Genomic DNA, 21,118 nt, shown 5'->3' with positions numbered 1-21,118 from the left:
ACTCATTATATAAATGTAACCTAATGAGAAGTGACCCTTCAGTGGTTCCTTATTCTCTCCCTTATGTTTATACCCACCACTGACCCCCAAAGAAGAAGGGAAAATGTCACTTTTTTGGAGGGGAGGGATTTCCATTCTTGACTCTTTCCTTATTGTTCATTTGGCTCCTCAAATAGAGTTTTGAGGTTATGCCCTTCTGACTCAGATTTGGTCTAACAATGTAGACTCATCTGAAAAACGTTTTTGTGATTCAGTCTTTGCATCGATGTAGATAAGAGGAATTTGTAGATCTCGGCTCACGTGAACTCCGCCTTCCGGGTTCACGCCATTCTCCTGCCTCAGCCTCCTGAGTAGCTGGGACTACAGGCTCCTGCCACCACGCCCGGCTAATTTTTTGTATTTTTAGTAGAGGAGACGGGGTTTGACCGTGTTAGCCAGGATGGTCTCAATCTCCTGACCTTGTGATGTGCCTGCCTCGGCCTCTCAAAGTGCTGGTTTTTGTTTTTGACTTAAGAGTCTTGCTCTTTTGCCCAGGCTGAAGTGCAGTGGCACAATCTTGGCTCACTGCAACCTCCGCTTTCCAGGTTCCAGTGATTCTCATGCCTTAGCCACCCAAGTAGTTCGGATTACAGGCACGGGCTACTACACCTGGTTGATTTTTGTGTTTTTAGTAGAGATGTGGTTTTGCCATATTGACCAGGCTGTTCTCGAACTCCTGGCCTCATGATCTGCCTGCCCCTGCCTCCCAGAGTGCTGGGATTATAGGCCTGAGCCACTGCACCCAGCCCATCTTTTCAGTTCTTTTATATATATGTGTGTGTGTGTGTATAGATTTTTTTGAGTGTGTGTGTGTGTATGTATAGATAAGATTTTTTTTTTTTTTTTTTGAGATGGAGTCTCTGTCGCCCAGGCTAGAGTGCAGTGGCTCAATCTCTGCTCACTGCAACCTCTGCCACCCGGGTTCAAGCGATTCTCCTGCTTCAGTCTCCCAAGTAGCTGGGATTACAGGCTCCTGCCATCGTGCCTGGCTAATTTCTGTATTTTTAGTAGAGATGGGTTTTCACCATCTTGGCCAGGCTGGTCTTGAACTCCTGACCTCGTGATCCACCCGCCTCGGCCTCCCAAAGTGTTGGGATTACAGATGTGAGCCACCGCGCCTGGATCTGGTCAGTTCTTAAGTGATTCATGTAACTGGTCAATATAAGAAAAGGATTATAAATGACGCCATTCTGTAAGCTGCACTACTACCCAAAAACCATTGTTCTAAACTGTTCTGGAAATCATTACTATGCATTGTTTTGGAAAAACTTGCCAAGAATTAAAATGTTCTCAAATTTTTTTTCTGTATGACTTTTTCGTATAATTTTAGATGAATTAAAGCACCTAATTTTACTTTTTATATGCTTCTAAACTCTACAAGTGTCAGAAAATAGGTGATTTCTCAAACTCCAGCTGTGTTACCTTCATGGTGCTACAAGATAGCTTAAGCAGGTTCTTATTGACTGGTTTACATCATCAAAAACTGATGGCTGGCTTTAATTTGAAACAGAGGAATCATTAATTTTAGTTGCTAAAAATCATGAAGTTCATACTACTATCATTGGTGTAATAAGATTTAATCAAAGTTAAGCTGTTGTCACTGGTATTAGTTATCCCAGTATTTACATTATTTTACACAAAGGTTGACTAAAGTTCTGCAATTCTAAATTCCTTTTTTGGGTATGTAAATAGAAAATAACCTTGAAACAGTTACCAAACTCATCTATTTAATTTGGGGCTATCTATGATTTTTATTTTGCTAGGTTTGGAACTAGTTCTTGAGTCACCCCTTTAATTGTTCTCTGCCATTGTCAATAAATAAAAATTTTGAAGTCCCACTCGGTAAAATTAGTGTAAACATTCACATATTTAATAGTACCTTTAAAATAAGCATTACTACATTTAAAATGGTTCCAAAATGAATCTATAAATGGTAATATAAATTAAAAAATACGAACTTAAAGTGAATAAATTTAACGTTAGCTATGGTATAAATAATGGTAAATGTTTAGTGTACCTTTCAGTCATTAAAATGTCTTAAAAGATAACAGCTTGTTACCAGAACATTAGAAACCATAGCCATGATTCTCAAGCGTTAACAATCTACATTTGATATTTTCTTGGCCACTGCATTCTTCAATAAATAATAATTTCCAGAATTCCATTCCATGTTGTTTTCCAATAGATCTTTTCACACTCAATGTTGAATACATGGCTCTTTGCAGATGAATAAAACAAGTGCATTCAGTTTAGAGATCCATTTTGCGAAGGCTCATTCGGCTGAAGGAATCTCTGGGAAAAAAATGAGAGGACATAGTTACAAGAAAACAATTTGTGCATATACCTTTAATTGTCTTACATGCTTTTTTCTGCCAGTTATCTCAAAGTTTTGCCACCATTTCTTACTAACTTCCAAGTTGGATGCTCATCCTACATACTCTGCCTTATATATTTTGGCTTATAGATTTAGCTATAGAAGTGTATTACAGTCACCACTTACTGGTCTTTTGTATTCGTTTGTCTGACTGATGCTGCAGATATTGTAATAAACAAGACAAGGACTTATGGGATAATGGGACAGATTTCAGGAAAAGATTTGGGGTTTTTTACATAGCAAAAGGCAGGTAGGTGTTTATTATATTTTAAGTCTGAAACTAGTTGTTCTCAAACTTTGTCTCAGGTCCCTTTTACACTCTTAAAAATTATTGAGAACCCCAGGAATCTTTTATGTGGGCTATATATGGATGTTTATCATATTAGAAATTAAAACTAAGAACATCTTAAGTTACTATAAAATAACCCGCTACATGCTATTATAAATAGCATTGCTTATTAAAAATGATTTGCAAGAAGCTTTAGGAGAGTGGTACTCATGCAGGAGTGTGGCTTAATGCCTATGTTCTCACATGTGCTTCTATAGTCAATCTTTTCCAATGTCACATCTCAATCTGTAGAAATCACTGTACCCTCACAAGAAAATAAGTGAGAAAAGGCTAATATTTGGCATTAATATGAAATTAGTTTTGACTTAGGAAAATTCCTGAAAGGGTCTTAGAGACTCCCCTCTCATGGGTCCAGGATCCCTACTGCAAATATTCCTGATTTCATAAACCAGCAAAATTAAAAATTCAAATGCTAAAGAAGAATTTTAAACTTAAATTCTAAAAAAGAGTGAAGGCAATGATACTCCTGGAATACTCTTAACATATTTTCTATAATCAGTTGGTTTCTTTTGCTTATCCTTCGTGCCATTAAGGTTAAGCCATGAGGTTTAATATCTCCAGGAAAGGAAAAGGCCAAGTACAAACAGATCACATTGGCTTCAAATCTCAAAGCTTACTCTGAAGGGAAACAGCAGTCTTGAAAGCTAGATACTATTCATCAAGAAAAAGTTTTTCAAAACTGCCTACAAATATTAAGAACTAAAGCTTGGAGGATTGGCCAAAAAGTAGATCATAGAGGAAGGCAAAAACTCAGATGTTGTAAGGCAAAATTTTGGTCAGGAAGAATACAGCCTTTCCATGGAAAGGAGTTTCCATGGAGATCTGAAGGAACCGAGATGAGGATTAGGCCTATCTCAGGGACCCAGCACCCTGGCTCTCTGGGATCTCTGACCTGGTGGGTATAAGACTGGGAGAGGGGGAGTGGAAGCAGCAAGAAGGAAAAACTTCCAAAAAGATTGAAGGGGAAACCAAAAGTGGAGGGGACTAGCATGTTCCCCACTGGGAATTTTGAGAGGAAACCATCTTCAATACTTGTATGTAAATTTGATTTCAAAATGCAAGAAAGTTTACTTTTTGCAGTTATTGTGTCCTTTCCAGAATTCCGGTACTATAAAGTGAAATGTCAGGCACTGTCCTAGGAACTTCACATCTGTAATGTCATTTAATCTCCACAACAACCTCTTTAAGTTCTATCTCATTATATAGAGGAGAAATCTAAAAAAATTATTTGCTTAAATAATAGAACCAGGATTTCATTGTAGAAAATTCCAAGTTAATGACAGGACTTTGTGTGGTGTCCTGGTTAATATGAGTACCAATTTTTTGATTCTCAAGTTACTTACCTTGTAGAATGATTATAGATGATACAGGTTGAATACCCCTAATCCAAGACTCTGAAATGTTCCAATATCAGAGACTTTTGAAGCGCTGACATGATGCTCAAAGGAAATGCTCACTGGAGCATTTCAGATTTTGGGATTAGGGATACTCAACCAGTAAATGTAACACGAATATTCCAAAATCTGAAACCCCAAATACTTCTGGTCCCAAGCTTTTCGGATAACAGATGCTCGAGCTGTAAAAAGACTTATACTAGTTTAACATGTTAGGTTTCGGAGGAAAGAATATCTAAAACCACTTAAAAATAAGCATACCTGTGGCAGGTGACAGGCAATACTGCCTTGTATAACTGAGGGATCTTTCTGTTGATCAGTGGCTGTAGGGCCTCTTTAAGGCGATGATAGTTTCTCTCCAGTTCCCTTTGATACTCCTTTTGATCCGGCCCAATTAAGCTCTTATTTTTTCTTAAGGCATCTTCACACCTAGGAAAAACAGGATGTTATCAAGGTATTACTTCTGGCATAGTTTGTGGGTTTAATGCCACACACACACAAAATATATATACATATATATGCGGGCTTAATGACACACAACACACACTACATATGTGGGCCTAATTACACACACATACACACAAAATGTAGGTCAGGCATGGTGGCTCATGGCTGTAATCCCAGCACTTTGGGAGGTCAAGGCAGGCGGACCACTTGAGCCCAGAAGTTCTGAGACCAGTCTGGACAACATGGCAAAACCTCATCTCTACAAAAAAATGCAAAAAGCCAGGCATGGCGGTGCACTCCTGTAGTCCCAGCTATTCATGAGGCTGAAGTGGGAGGATGCTTCAGTCCAGGAAGTGGAGAATGCAGTGAGCTGAGATTATATCACTGCAATCCAGCCAGGGCAACAGAGTGGGGACTGTCTCAAACGTGTGTGTGTGCGTGCGCACGTGCGCGGTGAGATTGCACCACTGCACTCCAGCCTGGGCAACCGAGTGGGACTGTCTGAAACAAACGTGTGTGTGTATTTACCAGGATGAGGACATTTAGTTTTTCAGCTGAATGTTAAATAATCATCTTTTCTTTTAGGTTTAAGGCAGGGAACAAATAATCAACTGAGTTCTTGTAAAATCTACTAAACATTTATTCCAATGTCATTAAATTGAAAATTATCTGAAGGCATTTTTTTCACATCACCACTTGACTAGAAGCTCTTTCAGGGATGTAATCATGCTCATTTATGTGGCACCAATGTCATCTGGCACAGTGCTTTGCCTGTATTCAAATATTTCTTAACTGAATAGGTTTTTTTTTTTTGAGATGGAGTCTCACTCTGTAGCCCAGGCTGGAGTGCAGTGGCATGATCTCAGCTTATTGCAACCTCTGCCTCCCAGGTGCAAGCGATTCTCCTACCTCAACCTCCCGAGTAGCCGGGATTACAGGCGCCCGCCACCACACCCGGCTAATTTTCCTTATTTTTAGTAGAGACGGGTTTCACCATCTTAGCCAGGCTGGTCTCGAACTCCTGACCTCGTGATCCACCCGCCTCGGCCTCCCTAAGTGCTGGGATTACAGGTGTGAGCCACCGCACCCGGCTAAATGAATAGATTTTGATGACAGTCCTTTATCCAAGTTAATTCAAGTATTTGAGAAAAGTATCTGGACCCTGACAGGCAATGAAGGAAAGGATATTTACAAATAATATATGTATCTCTATATATTTGTGGAATGCCACTAAAGTGATGCTTAGTAGAAAATACATAGCCTCAAATGCTTATATTAGAAGGCTAAAACTGAGGAGCTAAGCAACTTAAAGTATTAGAAAGGAAGTAAGATTTTAAAATAGAGTATCAAAAATTGCAAAAGTTGGTTCTTTGAAAAAAACTAAAAAAAACAAACTAAGCTCTGGCAAGATTAAATGAAAGAGGTCAAATATCCCCTACCAGAAATTTAAAATGGAACATAAATACAGCAGAAGTTTTAAAAGGCATAGAGGATATAATGTACTTTTTTTTTTTTGAGACAGAGTGTTGCTCTGTCACCCATGCCAGAGTGCAGTGGCATGATCTCTGCTCACTCCAACCTCCGCCTCCTGGGTTCAAGTGATTCTCGTATTTAGCCACCTGAGTAGCTGGGACTACGGGCTCACATCACCACACCCGGCTAGTTTTTGTATTTTTAGTAGAGATGGAGTTTCTCCATGTTGGCCGGGCTGGTCTTGAACTTCTGGCCTCAAGTGAACTGCCTACCTAAGCCATCGAAAGTGTTGGGATTACAGGCAGTGAGCCACCACACCCGGCCAATAAAACTGTACAATTTAATACAAAAAAACCCACTGAATTTATATTAATTGATATTAATAGATTAATGTAGATTTTTTGCTAAATTATTAATAATCTGTTAATCTAGGTTAATATAATTTAGCAAAAGACTCAATGAAGAAAAAAATGGCAATAATCCAAAAATAATCAAATAGGTTGAAACAACTGTCACAAATCTATCTACAAAGAAAACACTAAATTCTACTCAACATTCTAGAGACCAATAACCGAATGTAATGCAATTATTTTAGAGTATATAAAAAAATGATTCCCGGCTGGGTGCGGTGGCTCATGCCTGTAATCCCAGCACTCTGGGAGGCCAAGGCAGGCGGATCATGAGGTCAGGAGATTGAGGCCATTCTGGCTGACAGTGAAACCCTGTCTCTACTAAAAAAATACAAAAAAATTAGCCAGGCGTGGTGGTGGGTGCCTGTAGTCCCAGCTACTGGGAGGCTGAGGCAGGAGAATGGCGTGAACCTGGGAGGCGGAGCTTGCAGTGAGCAGAGATTGTGCCACTACACTCCAGCCTGGGTGACAGAGCAAGACTCGTCTCAAAAAAAAAAAAAAAAAAAACAAAAAAAGATTCCAGAGTATAGGGGAAAAGAACTATTCTTGAGGGGAGTTCCCAACTCATATTTCAAGGCTGGGATACCAAAACCTAATGGAGACTATAAGAAAAAAATTATAATCCAAGCTCACCCATAAAAATAACTGTAAAACTTCCAAACAAAACACAGTTGGCCCTCCCTATCTGTGGGTTCTGCATACATGAATTAGACCAACCATGGATTGAAATAATAATTAAAAAAACTGTGTTGAACATGTACAGACTTTTTTCTTGTCATTATTTCCTAAACAATACAGTATTAACAACTATTTACATTATATATTAGGTATTTTAAGTAGTCTAAAAATGATTTAAAGTATACAGGAGGATGTACATAGGTTATATACAAATACACCATTTTATATAACATATTAAACTTGTCTTCAGATTTTGGTATCCAAAGAAGGCACACTGATGGACAATTTTAGCAGAAAACTTGTGCCAATGTACTGAACACACACACACACACACACACACACACCCTCCAGGTATTTTTCTTTTTTTTTTTGAGACAGGGTCTTGCTCTTTTGCCCAGGCTGAAGTGCAGTGGCACAATCTCAGCTCACTGCAGCTTTGATCTCCTGGGCTCAAGGGATCCTCCCACCTTAGCCTCCCAATTAGCTGGGACTACAGGCGTGCACCATCATGCCCGGATAATTTTTGTAGTTTTGACAGAGATAGGGTTTTGCCATGTTGCCCAGGCTGGTCTCAAAACTTCTGAGCTCAAGCGATCTGCCTGCCTCAGCCTCCCAAAGTGCTGGGATTTACAGGCATAAAGATACCACACTGGCCAAGTTTTTTAATTCCTGGAATAAATGAAAAGTTGGGTTATAAAATCACTAAGTTTTTAGATTAAAAGATTAAAGGAGATGCAGAATAAAAACACTTGATAACAAACTTTTAAAACCTGGCATATTAAAAACTCTTTGCATAACTACAAATAGGTGGGTAGTCCTTTAACCATAATTAAAAATCTACAAAAAACCTGTAGCAAACATACTTAGTGGTGAAAACCCTTTTGGAGAAGGAACAAGAAAATGATGTCCTCTCTATTCCTAGTCAACACAGTACTGGACGTCCTAATTATCATTATAAGACAAGAAAAAGATTCTACAGATAAATTATTAGAATTAATAAGTAAGTCTGATAAAATTCTCATGTAAAAGTAATATATAAAGTCAACTGCAGCTGGGCACAGAGGCTCACACCGGCAATCCCAGCACTTTGGCAGGCTGAGACCAGAGGACTGCTGGAGCCCAGGAGTGAGAAACCAGCCTGGGCAACATAGTGAGACCCTGTCACTATAAAATTAGGTATAGTGGTGAACACTTGTGGTCCCAGCTACTTGGGAGGCTGAGGCAGGAGGATCGCTTGAATCCAGCAGGTCAAGGCTGCAGTGAGCCATGATCACACCACTGCACTCACCCCAGCCTGGGTGACACAGTGAGACCCCCATCTCAAAAAATAAATAAAATAAAATAAAATAAATAAAATAAAATAAAAAAGTCAACTGATTTTTGGTAGAGCAGGAAACAGAAAACACAATTTTAAAAGATAACATTAAAGCCGAGCACAGTGGCTCATGCCTGTAATCCCAGCACCTTGGGAGGCAGAGGCGGGTGGATCACCTGAGGTCAGGAGTTCGAGACCAGCCTGAGCAAGATGGAGAAACAGCATCTCTACTAAAAATACAAAATTAGCCAGGCATGGTGGCGCATGCCTGTAATCTCAGCTACTTGGGAGGCTGAGGTAGGAGAATCGCTTGAACCCAGGAGGCAGAGGTTGCAGTGAGCCGAGATTGTGCCATTATACTCCAGCCTGGGCAACAAGAGCAAAACTCATCTCAAAAAAAAAATTAATAACATCATAAAAACATTATATACTAAAGAATAAATTTTAAAATGTACAAGACCGCTACACAAAAAATTTAAATAGTATTAAGAAAACATTTAAAAGACCTAAGCAAATGGAAAAATATACCATATTCATGGACTGATGTCAATTCTCTTCCAACTGATCTATAAATTCAGGTTATTTTTTGGGTGCATGGAGTGACAAATTGATTCTAAAATTTAAAATTTATATAAAATTGAAAACAGCCAAAAACAGTCCTTCAACAAAACAAGGTGAGAGGAATTGCTCTGCCACACGGCAAAGCTTATTATAAAGCGGCAGTAGTTAAGAGAGCATGACATTAGCTGAAAGAGAGATAAATAGAGTACCGTAGGAGAATAAAGATCCCAGAAACATATGCACATAAACACGGGTGCTTAATTTATAATAGTGATGACACTGCAAACCAGAAAGAAAGAAATTTATAATAGTGATGACACTGCAAACCAGACTTTCACCACAAACCTGTGAAAGTCTGCTTTTTAAATAAGTGGTAACGAATCAACTGGATATCCGTAAGGGGGAAAAAAACCGAAACCATATCTCATACCATATTCAATAAATGGCACTGAGATCATTATCAGTTATCAGTATGGACAAAAATCAAACTGATCCCTACCTTGAACCATACACAAAAATCAATTGCAAATGGATTTTTTTTTTTTAAAAGATAGGGTCTCACTATGTAGACTTGAACTTCTGGCCTCAAGCCATCATTCTACTTCGGCCTCCTGTGTAGCTGGGACTACAGGCACTCACCAGCTCTTGCAGGCACATTTTTTTAAAGTAGAAAAACCTTTTTTTTTTTGCCACCCTCACCCTTTGTTTAACCTATATTGATAAAGGAAAAGATTGAATCATTTAACTACATTAAATTTAAGAACTTCTGTTTGTAGGGGAAAAATAACAAGTCTCAAATTCAGAGGAGATATTTGTGATATTAACAAATGATAAAGCATTCAGGACACAAAAATACCCTTAGAAATCAGTAAGGAAAAGAACCCAATAGCAAAATGGCAAAAGACTTGAATATGTAACTTTACAGAGGAGGGAAGAGAAATGGCTAACAGACACATGAATCTCTTTGGTAAAGAGATATTCAACCTCTTTGGTAATCAGGGAAATGCAAATTTAATCCACGACTACCTAACATGTCACATCCACTAGTTGGTAAAAGTTACAATGTTAGATAATATCAAGTATTGGTGAGGATATATAGTAATAGGAACTCAAATGCTACTGATGGGAATGTAAATTTGGCTTACACACTTTCGAAAAAAATGTGGCATCGTCTGAGGATGAACCTATGAACCAACAACACTATTCTTAATTTTAAGCCCTAGAAAATCTCTTGTACATGTATGTCCAGAAATAAGGTAGAGGGATATTTGAGTAGCACTCTTTGTAACTAAAAACAAAACAAAACAGGATACAACCAAAATATCCATCAACAGAAGAATGAATAAATCATGGCATATTCATAAAACAGATTATGTAAAAATAAATTAAAGCAACATTTACTATAGATATATCTCAGAAACACTGAAAACAGCAACTCACAAAACATTGTAGACACTGTTAAAGTTAAAAAACTGCAAAACAAAATATGTTATTTAGAGAACCATTTATGACAGAACTATAAAGACAAGAAAGGAAATGATAAATATGAAATTCAGGATACTGGTTACCCCTGAAGGAACAGAGGGAAATGGTATCAGAGAAACATACATAGGGAGGGGATCTCAAAGTCATGGTCATGCTTGGTTTCTTAGGCTGGGTGGTAGACACATGACTTTTCTTCCTATTCTTTAATAGCAAATGTTATAAATATTATTTTCAATCTATTCAAGATTTAATGAAAAATGTTTTAAAAAAACAAAACCCCAAAACAAAAAGTAAACACATGGAAAAGTGCTGTTTTTAGTAATAAAAGCAATTTTCTTTCTTTTTTTTGAGCCGGAGTCTCGCTCTGTCACCCAGTCTGGAGTACAGTGGTGCGATCTCGGCTTGCGGCAACCTTTGCCTCCTGGGTCCAAGGGAGTCTCCTGCCTCAGCCTCCTGAGTAGCTAGGATTACAGGCACATGCCACCATGCCCGGCTATTTTCTTGTATTTTTAGTAGAGACGGGGTTTTGCCATGTTGGCCAGGCTGGTCTCGAACTCCTGACCTCAAGTGATCCACCCACCTCGGCCTCCCAAAGTGCTGGAATTACAGGCCTGAGCCACCGTGCCCGGCTGTCAGTCTGCTTTATTTATTTATTTATTTTTTTATTTTTATTTTTTTTTTGAGATGGAGTCTCGCTCTTTCACCCAGGCTGGAGTGCCGTGGTGCGATCTCGGCTCACTGCAGGCTCCGCCCCCCGGGGTTCCTCAATTTGCTTTTATTGGCTGGGCGCAGATGCCTGTAATCCCAGCACTTTGGGAGGCTGAGGCAGGTGGATCACCTGAGGTCAGGAGTTCGAGACCAGCCAGGCCAACATGGTGAAACCCCGTCTCTACTAAAAATACAAAAATTAGCTGGACGTGGTGGTGCGTGCCTGTAATCCCGGCTACTCGGGAAGCTGAGGAAGGAGAATCGCTTGAACCCAGGAGGCAGAGGTTGCAGTAAGCCGAGATCGTGCCACTGCACTCCAGCCTGGGTGACAGAGAGAGAATCCATCCCCCCTACACAAAAACAAAAACAAAAACAGACTGACCAAAAAAAAAAAAAAATCCTATTTAAATGCAAGGTGTACTGAGACTAGTAAATGTGCACTGTTGGCACTGTTAATACAGCTGACCATTTAACAACATAATTTGCAACTGTGAAAGTCTGCTTATATGTGGATTTTTCCAATGAATATAATTCTTTGGCGATTTGTGAAAAAACTTGAAAACAAATTGTGTAGTTGAGAAAAATTTTAAAAAGAAAAAGATGTCATGAATGCATAAAGTATATGAAGATACTAGCCTATTTTATTATTTACTATCATAAAATATATACAAAACTTACCCACATAAACATGGACCCTGCATGGCACCATTTGTAGTAGAGAAAAATGTAAACAGATGTAAAGATACATTATTAAGTCACAACTGAAAAAAACTGCAATACATACTGTACTACTGCCATAATTTTGTAGCCACCTCTTGTTGCTACTGTGGTGAGCTCAAATATATCTGCTTAAAATGCCATGTGATGCTACTTATCTCCAGGTGAGCAGTTGTTGCTGCAGTAAATTGCATATCACAGTAAAGAGTGATTTCTCATAGTTCTTGTGTATTTTTCATTGTGTTTAGTGTAACCATAAACTTTGAATAATCCATGGGGCCTACATGAAGTGCCACTAGTGATGCTGGAAGTGCTCCCAAGAAGCAGAAAAAAGTTATGGCATTACAGGAAAGAGGTGAATTGCTTGGTATTATAGATTGCGATCTGCAGCTACAGTTGCCCACCATCTCAAGATATATGAATCCAGTGTAAAGACCACTGTAAAAAAAAGAAAAGGAAATTTGTAAGCCCGTAGGCATGAAAACCTTGCACTTTTTGTGAAATATCGTTTTGGTTGTCGTTGTTTGTTTTTTTGAGATGGAGTCTTGCTCTGTTACCCAGGCTGCAGTGCAGGGGCACAATCTCAGCTCACTGCAATCTCTGCCACCCAGGTTGAAGTGATTTTCCTGCCTCAGTCTCCGGAGTACCTGGGATTACAGGTGTGTGCCACCACACCTGGCTAATTTTTTATTTTTAGTAGAGATGGGGTTTCAGCATCTTGGCCAGGCTGGTCTTGAACTCCTGACCTCATGATCCAGCTGTCTCGGCCTCCCAAAGTGCTGGGATTACAGGCGTGAGCCACTGCACCAGGCCTAGAAATACCATTTTATCTCATATTGAAAATGCAGCTTTTATGTGGGTATAGGATTGCTGTAAGAAAAGTATACCTGTAGGCCAGGCGCGGTGGCTCACGCTTGTAATCCCAGCACTTTGGGAGGCCGAGGCGGGCAGATCACGAGGTCAGGAGATCGAGACCACGGTGAAACCCCGTCTCTACTAAAAATACAAAAAAAATTAGCTGGGCATGGTGGCGGGCGCCTGTAGTCCCAGCTACTCGGAGAGGCTGAGGCAGGAGAATGGCGTGAACCCGGGAGGCGGAGCTTGCAGTGAGCTGAGATCACGCCACTGCACTCCAGCCTGGGTGACAGAGCGAGACTCCGTCTCAAAAAAAAAAAAGAAAAGTATACCTGTAGATTAATGATTTGAGAAAAAGTGAAGTCATTACATGACAAGGCAAAGGGAAGGTAAAGGATCTAAAGCTGGATAAGTTAATGCCAGCAAAGGATGGTTTGATAATTTTAGAAAGAGGTTTGCCTTTTTAAAATGCCAATAAACAGGAGAGGCAGTTTCTACTGACCAAGAAGCAGCTTCTGCCAACCAAGAGGCAGCAGACAAGCTCCCAGATGCCACTACAAAAATCACTGAAGAGGGGGAATATTTGCCTGAACAGGTTTTTTTGTTGTTGTTGTTTTTTCTGAACAGATTTTTAATGCAGATAAAAGTGCCCTATTTAGAAAAAAAAAATGCCACAATGGACATTTGTTACTAAAAAAGAGAAGTGAACACTAGGATTTAAGGCAAAAAGGGATAGGCTAACTCTACTGTTTTGTACAAATGCAGTCAGGTTTATAATCAAGACTGCCCTTACAAAGCTGCTAACCCCTGAACCTTGAAGGGAAAAGGTAAAAGCCAGCTGCCAGTCTTCTGGTTGAACAACAAAAAGGTCTGGATGAGAACCCATTTTATGGATTGGCTCCATGGGTGTTTTGTCCATGAAGTCAAGAAGTATTTTATTAGTTAAGGGAATGCCCTTTAAAGTTCTTTTGATATTGGACATCGCATCTGGCCAACCAGAACCCCGAGTTTAACACCGAAGGTCTTGAAGTGGTCTACTTGCCCCTGTAAAAACAACATCTCGGCCAGGTACTGTGGCTCACGCCTCTAATCCAAGTACTTTGGGAGTCCGAGGAGGGTGGATCATCTGAGGTCAGGAGTTCGAGACAAGCCTGATCAACATGGCAAAACCCCATATACAAAAATTAGCCAGGCATGGTGGCAGGCGCCAGTGATCCCAGCAACTCAGGAAGCTGAGGCAGGAGAATCGCCTGAACCCGGGAGACAGAGGTTGCAGTGAGCCAAGATCGCGCCATTGCACTCCAGCCTGGGCAACAGAGCGAGACTCAGTCTCAAAAAAAAAAAAAAAAAAAGCATCAGCAAAATTGGCATACAAAGGACATACCTCAATGTAATAAAAGCCATCTATGACAAATCCACAGCCAACATAATACTGAATGGGGAAAAGTTGAAAGTATTCCCTCTGAGAACTGAACAAAACAAGGATGTCCACTCTTACCACTTCTCTTCAACATAGTACTGGAAGTCCTAGCCAGAGCAATCAGACAAGAGAAAGAAATAAAGTGCATCCAAATCGGTAAAGATGAAGTCAAGCTGTCACTGTTTGCTGATGATATCATTGTATACCTAGAAAACCCTAAAGACTCCTCCAAAAAGCTCCTAGAACTGATAAATACATTCAGCAAAGTTTCAGGATACAAAATTAACATACATTAATTAGTAGCTCTGCTATACACCAACAGCAATCAAGCTGAGAATCAAATCAAGAACTCAACCCCTTTTATAATAGCTGCAAAAAGAACCCACAAAATCTCAAAAAACTTAGGAATATACCTATCCAGGGAGGTGAAAGACCTCTACAAGGAAAACTACAAAACACTGTTGAACTAAATCACAGACGACACTAACAAATGGAAACACATCCCATGTTCATGGATGGGTAGAATCAATATTGTCAAAATGACCATACTGCCAAAAGCAATCTACAAATTCAATGCAATTCCCATCAAAATACCATCATCATTCTTCACAGACCTAGAAAAAACAATCCTAAAATTCACATGGAATCAGAAAAGAGCCCACATAGCCAAAGCAAGACTAAGCAAAAAGAACAAATTTGGAGGCATCACATTACCTGATTTCAAACTATACTATAAGGCCATAGTCACCAAAACAGCATGGTACTGGTATAAAAATAGGCATATAGACCAATGGAACAGAATAGAGAAGCCAGAAATAAACCCAAATACTTACAGCCAACTTATCTTTGACAAAGCAAACAAAAACATAAAGTGGGGAAAGGACACCCTATTCAACAAATGATACTGGGATAATTGGCAAGCCATATATAGGAGAATGAAACTGGATCTTCATCTCCCACCTCATACAAATCAACTCAAGATGGATCAAGGACTTACATCTAAGACCTGAAACTATACTAGAAGATAACATCGGAAAAATCCTTCTAGACATTGGCTTAGGCAAAGATTTCATGACCAAGAACTCCAAAGCAAATGCAATAAAAACAAAGATAAATAGGCAGGACTCAATTAAACTAAAGAGCTTTTGTATGGCAAAAGGAATAGTCAGCAGAGTAAACAGACAACCCACAGAGTGGGAGAAAATCTTCACAATCTATGCCTCTGACAAAGGACTAATATCCAGAATCTACAATGAACTCAAACAAATTAGCAAGAAAAAAACAAACAATTTCGTCAAAAAGTGGGCTAAGGACATGAACAGACAATTCCCAAAAGAAGATACACAAATGGCCAACATATGAAAAAATCCTCAACATCACTAATGATCAGGGAAATGCAAATCAAAACCACAATGCAATACCACCTTATTCCCGCAGGAATGGCCATAATAAAAAAAAAAAAAAAAAAAAATAGATACTGGTGTGGATGCGGTGAAAAGGTCAGGATCTGAACAGAAGTTTTTTGCTTCCAAGTTTACTGCTTCTAAGTACCCTGGGGGGAGGGGAGCAGAAACTCAAATATTGAAGATTCACAATAAATAGTAGCTTTTAAGTTAAATGATCTAATAGTAGTTTCAAGTTAATAAAATTTCCTGAGCCTTGGCTTTTCTAATTTTTAAAATTAAATATATGGCACTATAGAATATGGTAGAGTTGTGGGAGAGGGGAATAAGTATATGCTATTAAAGAATAGTAAATTCTACACAGATTACTTATTATTGTCAACCGCTTTTCTGTTTTTTTGTTTTCTCTCTCTCTCTCTCTTTCTGACACAGGCTCCTGCTCTGTCATCCAGGCTGGAGTGCAGTGTACAATCATAGTTCACTACAGCCTCCAACTCCTAGCTCAAGCAATTCTCCTGTCTCAGCCTCCTGAGTAGCTGGCACTACAGGCGCACAACCTACAGTTGGCTAATTTTTAAATATTTTTCGTAGAGATGGGGTCTTGCTTTGTTTTCCAGGCTGGTCTCAAACTCCCAGCCTCAAATGATTCTTCTGCCTCAGCCTCCCAAAGTGCTGAGATTGCAAGTGTAAGCCACTGTGCCTAGCCTTTTTTCTCTTTTCAATAGTTCCTTAAGGCCCTTATGTCATACTGTGGTATTGGACAGTCTCAATTTGAGGATCTTGATGCAGAAAGCCTTGAATACCTTTTAGTAAAATCTTTAAAGCAGAGTCGCAGTTTATTATGATGTCTGAAGAGCTTTGGGTCACTAGGTATTTCAGACAGAAAAACCTGGGCAACTTCCAAAGGCCCCTGAAAAATAAGAAAATAAAAAAAGAAGTGTGTTTTTTTGTTATCTCTAAAATCACAGAGACAGAATTTACTCAAATGATTTTTCTTAGCACTGAGATGGCTGCATTTAAGCTTAATGCATATATACCTATGCCTATATTAAAACTCCACAGACTGTTTCAGTATTTTCTAATTTCATTCTACATTCTTATCTAGTGAAATTAACTTCTTATTAGTTTATTCTTCAAAGAAACAGAATAGGAACTCAAGGACTGACTACTATGTTCATTAATGTATTTTGCTTTGTATTTTTCACATTCTTTAATGTATCCTGGATGTAAAAGTTGTCAAGCTACTACATCTGCCAATCTGCTGATTATCAGAGTTGATTTTGCTAAAACAGCTTCCCTCAGGAATCCAAAGGTATTCCGGACATTGTGTTAAAAAGGATAATCTTTTGTAAGCTACATCATTTGGAGATCAAACCTTAAAATCATGCATGTTTCTAGGAGGTAAAGGTCTTAAGGTATTTATTTCAGTTTTGATGGGGCATTTTTTGGCTTTGTTCTTTTAATCTGAAAAGTAGTTAAGACATGGTACAGGAAATCTTACTTGAAGCCTTTCTGTATTTTCCCTTATCATGGAATATTCCTAAGATTGGGGACATGCCTAAAATCATCGACAAGATAATTTTAATGAACCAACTACAAGGACTAATGGGGATGGCTTCTAATCTGCATATGACAAAAGAACAATAATTTCTTGTGTCAATATACTACTATTCAAATTAAAAAAATGATTCCATATCACTTATTTAATCCTCACAACTTATTGTAAAGGAGATCTGGAGAAGGTAACATCAGGGAGAATCTAACATAGTAGAGGTTCACATATATGTACATAGCTCTGAAAATGAGCCCTTGTTTTAAAGATCACATTCTTTTAGTATAAGCTTTTTAAGGAAATATTATTTTAAGTGAATCAATTCCTTCTTAATAGAATTTATAAGATCGCATAGGTAGAAAAATACAGGCAGTAGAGAAGGCAGATCCTTTTCATTTGATTTAACAATTATTTGTGATCTGAAATTATCCCAAATCATATTTACAGCTTAAATCACACAGTGCTAGCAAAAAGCACGAACCTGATTCACTGTTGTGCCTACAGATCCCTGGAGTACCATCTGAAGCATCTTGGGGTCTGCGGGATCCTGATGTGTTGCAAATGCCAACTCCTGTGTCTTTTTCTGCATGTCCTCAATAGCAACCTCAATTGGTGTTAAGATGATCTGAGTAAAAGAGCATCTGTTAAATCAGTGTACTGACTGAAAACTATTTAATGAACTTTATGTATAATCAACTGAAATTAGAAAAAAAAAGATCAATTGTAAACTTTCATGTAACAATAAAATTCCAAACTTGGATCCCTAAATGGGAAAAAAAAAAATCAACCTTTTAAAGAAAAAGCTGGGGGTGAATTAGGGTCTTAGAAAAGAAGTAAAAAATTAAGGACTTAAAACTGGGTAAAGTTCTAATATGTTATGGCGTAAGGGATGGTACATATCTTCTGGTACATCTAAGTTGTTGTTACATGGCTTGAATATATTTGCTTCACTAATGCTGTTTGCCCATTAATGGACTTACCTCTTCTTTATGAGTGACATTGACCCTTGTTTTAATATAAGGAAAGGCATGAGACGTAGTCAGAATGGTCTTCCTTTTGAATTGTTCATGAAGTTCCCCATGGGCACGGCCATCTAAAGTAAAGGGTGTACAGTACATGAATCGGCGAAGATTATAATTTTTGTCGAAATAGGTGATTCTGTCCTTCATCTCATATGTGTCAAAGTATGGCTCCACATAGGTAATCTGAATATATGCCTAGGAAAGAAAAAAGTCCTTCATTTCCTCACTGTTAAGTCATCATTTAGTCTTTCTCAAACAAAATTGCACAGAGGATTTCAAAGAGATGCCTATATGTCATTATAGTCAAATCAACTATACCTTGTTAGGATCTAATTTACACTTGTCTACAGGATTAGAGTCTTTGATTACTTCAACCACATCCTCTCCAAATCTTTCTCCATAAAATCCCTACAATAAAGAAAAAGAAACATTTTATATGAAGTTAAAAAGATTGGGAAATAGAGAAGGCCTGAGGGTGACTTCTGAGCAAAATTTGGAGAATTAGTGAGTTCTATACAATCATATCAATAATTAAAAGATAATGATTTAGGCTTACAAAAAATTATACTAGCTTATAAATTAGCATGGTCTCGGTCCATTTTTATTTGACATTATTCCCATCCACAAACTTTAAACGACACAAAATATCAGAAAACAACAATTTTCTCCAATAAAAATACAGGATTCCACCAGAAGTCCTCAAGAGAAACAAAAGGGAACAAAAAGCAAAGACAAAAGAAACTCATTATTGTTGATGTATAAAAATCTTAGTTTTACTGAGTTTGTTGTGGCTTGATTTCTTAGAGACCATGGGTTAATGAATAAACATTCATTTTTATGAACTATTTTTTTAATCCCAGAATTTTCAAATAAAAGCATTGACCTGTTGCAGTTCTCTATAGGTTTACATTTTGAAAAGGCAACCTTAGGTCAAGAATATAGTGACTATTCCATATGACATTGAGTAGCAGCATGGGCAAAGGATGAAGCTATTCAAAGGAAAAATTGAATTTGAATCTTCAAAGGAGAAACCCTCACTGCTATCCCAAAGGTAATTTTTATAATTGAGTAAGTCTAATTAATATTTCCCAAGACTTACACCTAACCTCTTGAAAAACAGAAAGTCACAGTTTGAGCCAATTTATGTCAGTTTGGCCAGAGAAGTCACCAATAGGAATATAACATGCAAGAAATTAACATCAGTGAGAATAAAAACAAGCCTAGAGCACTACTTCTCCAACTGCTTTGTGAATACGAATCACCTGGGGATCTTGTTAAAATGCAGACTTTGATTCAGAAGGGCTAGGGTGGGGTCTGAGGTTCTGCATTTCAAACAATCTCCCAGGTGATCCCAATGCTTCTGGTCCATCCACTACACTTTGAGTAACAAAAATAGAGAAAGGTTGGAAAGAATAACTACAACAGAAAATACTAGTTAGCCCAGTAAATATGAAACTCAATCATTTGTGGTGAAAATTAAGAAGTTATAAAGGTTAAAGGAAGTGTTTTTAAGGTGTGATTTCAGGCTTTTACGTTCTAAAGATACCTCACCTGGAACCAGTTAAGCCAAAGAGATAATATGCTTGGGTCAGAAATTTCTTAGGGTTCTGGTTCTAGTTCAACTATTAGCTACTACTTAATTCTTTGTCTTTTTCAACAAAATGTGGGATTATACTATATATTTCTCCATAAGTCGCAGTAATTCTGAAGGATACAGGGGTTTCTAAAATATGTGTGAAAATAGTCTCAAAAAATAAACAATATTACTATTTTATTGTTGCCATAAAAGATTTGAAAGAGTATTACTGTAACTATTAAAAATCTTTATTCTCTAACGGAGTAGTTTATTTGGCAAGATCTGGCTTACTAAATGATTAGATCTGGATCTGAAAGTCTAATCATCAGAGACAATACAAACTAAAGATGACATTTTATTAACCACCACAGCATTCACCTCCAATCTGTGAGATATCTCTGCAAGTTTGGTTATTGCAGGCTCCTTGTAAACAAATTCTTGTTCATCCAAATCCCCGAACTTGGTTCCATAAAAACCAACACGAAAATAGGTGCCAAACATCCGCTTACCATCCTAGGTTTAGGAAAATGGAGAAACTTTAATATGGAATCTTCCTGTTTTTCACATTATGTTTAGATTGTTACAGCATAAAATTTCCAAAACATGGCAAAAAGTTTTAATTCAAAATTATAATATTTTAAATGAAGGTTTAAACAAAGTAAATAGTCTTTCCTTTTTCATTATTTCTAACAAATAACTATGCAAATAGGGCTGCTAACAAGTGACTAAATCACATATTTTTCAGAGTTTGTACGAAGTGCTTCTATCACATTGGTCTATGTTTTTTAAATCTATATAACTGAGATAAATTAACTCATTTTTCTTATTGCAAGAAAAGATGCTTGATATAACATAAACTGTCTTAATTGTGCTAATACTAGAGCATACTAGATCAAGTTAAATTTTAAAACAACACTTACGTATTTTTAAATTAGCATTAGCCTTTATATAAACTCTTCACAAATATTAAATGAGATTGTAAAAGTTAGGAGTCAAAGATAGCACCTGGCATAAAGCAGACAATGTAAATGTCAAGACCCTCTAGAAGCACTAAAGCAAAAATTCTACAATTAGCAGCCCTGTGCCAATAAATTATTATTATTATTATTTAGATGGTGTCTCACTCTTTTGCCCAGGCTGGAGTGCTGTGGCACAATCTTGGCTCACTGCAATCTCTACCTCCCAAGTTCAAGTGATTCTTCTGCCTCAGCCTCCCGAGTAGCCGGGATTATAGGCATAAGCCACCATGCCTGGCTAATTTTTGTATTTTTAGTAGAGATGGGTTTCACCATGTTGGCTAGGCTGGTCTCAAACTCCTGGCCTCAGGTGATCCACCCACC

General features: G+C 38.1%; 1 protein-coding gene across 9 annotated transcripts in view; it reads right to left on the bottom strand.

Moving 5' to 3' along the window:
- Positions 1–1,887: 1,887 nt before the first annotated feature.
- DOCK7 (dedicator of cytokinesis 7) overlaps positions 1,888–21,118 on the bottom strand; it is a 246,694-nt gene continuing 227,463 nt past the window's right edge. For 5 of the 9 annotated variants that reach the window (XM_055235422.2, XM_055235424.2, XM_055235417.2 and 2 more), the window contains 7 exons: positions 20,157–20,282; positions 18,521–18,610; positions 18,161–18,397; positions 17,662–17,805; positions 16,432–16,538; positions 4,418–4,585; positions 1,888–2,331 (listed from right to left, as the gene is read on the bottom strand). In XM_055235422.2, the coding sequence (XP_055091397.1) occupies positions 2,289–2,331; positions 4,418–4,585; positions 16,432–16,538; positions 17,662–17,805; positions 18,161–18,397; positions 18,521–18,610; positions 20,157–20,282 (915 nt within the window). In that variant the 3' untranslated portion in view covers positions 1,888–2,288. Of the gene's footprint in view, positions 2,332–4,417; positions 4,586–16,431; positions 16,539–17,661; positions 17,806–18,160; positions 18,398–18,520; positions 18,611–20,156; positions 20,292–21,118 lie in introns of all 9 variants that reach the window. The other 4 variants (XM_055235423.2, XM_055235425.2, XM_055235418.2 and 1 more) reach the window with 1 other exon arrangement.

This window comes from Symphalangus syndactylus, chromosome 19 (assembly GCF_028878055.3).
Source record: "Symphalangus syndactylus isolate Jambi chromosome 19, NHGRI_mSymSyn1-v2.1_pri, whole genome shotgun sequence".
NCBI lineage: Eukaryota > Metazoa > Chordata > Mammalia > Primates > Hylobatidae > Symphalangus > Symphalangus syndactylus.
Note: the sequence above shows the minus strand (reverse complement) of the source record. Positions and strands in the feature narration are given on the sequence as shown.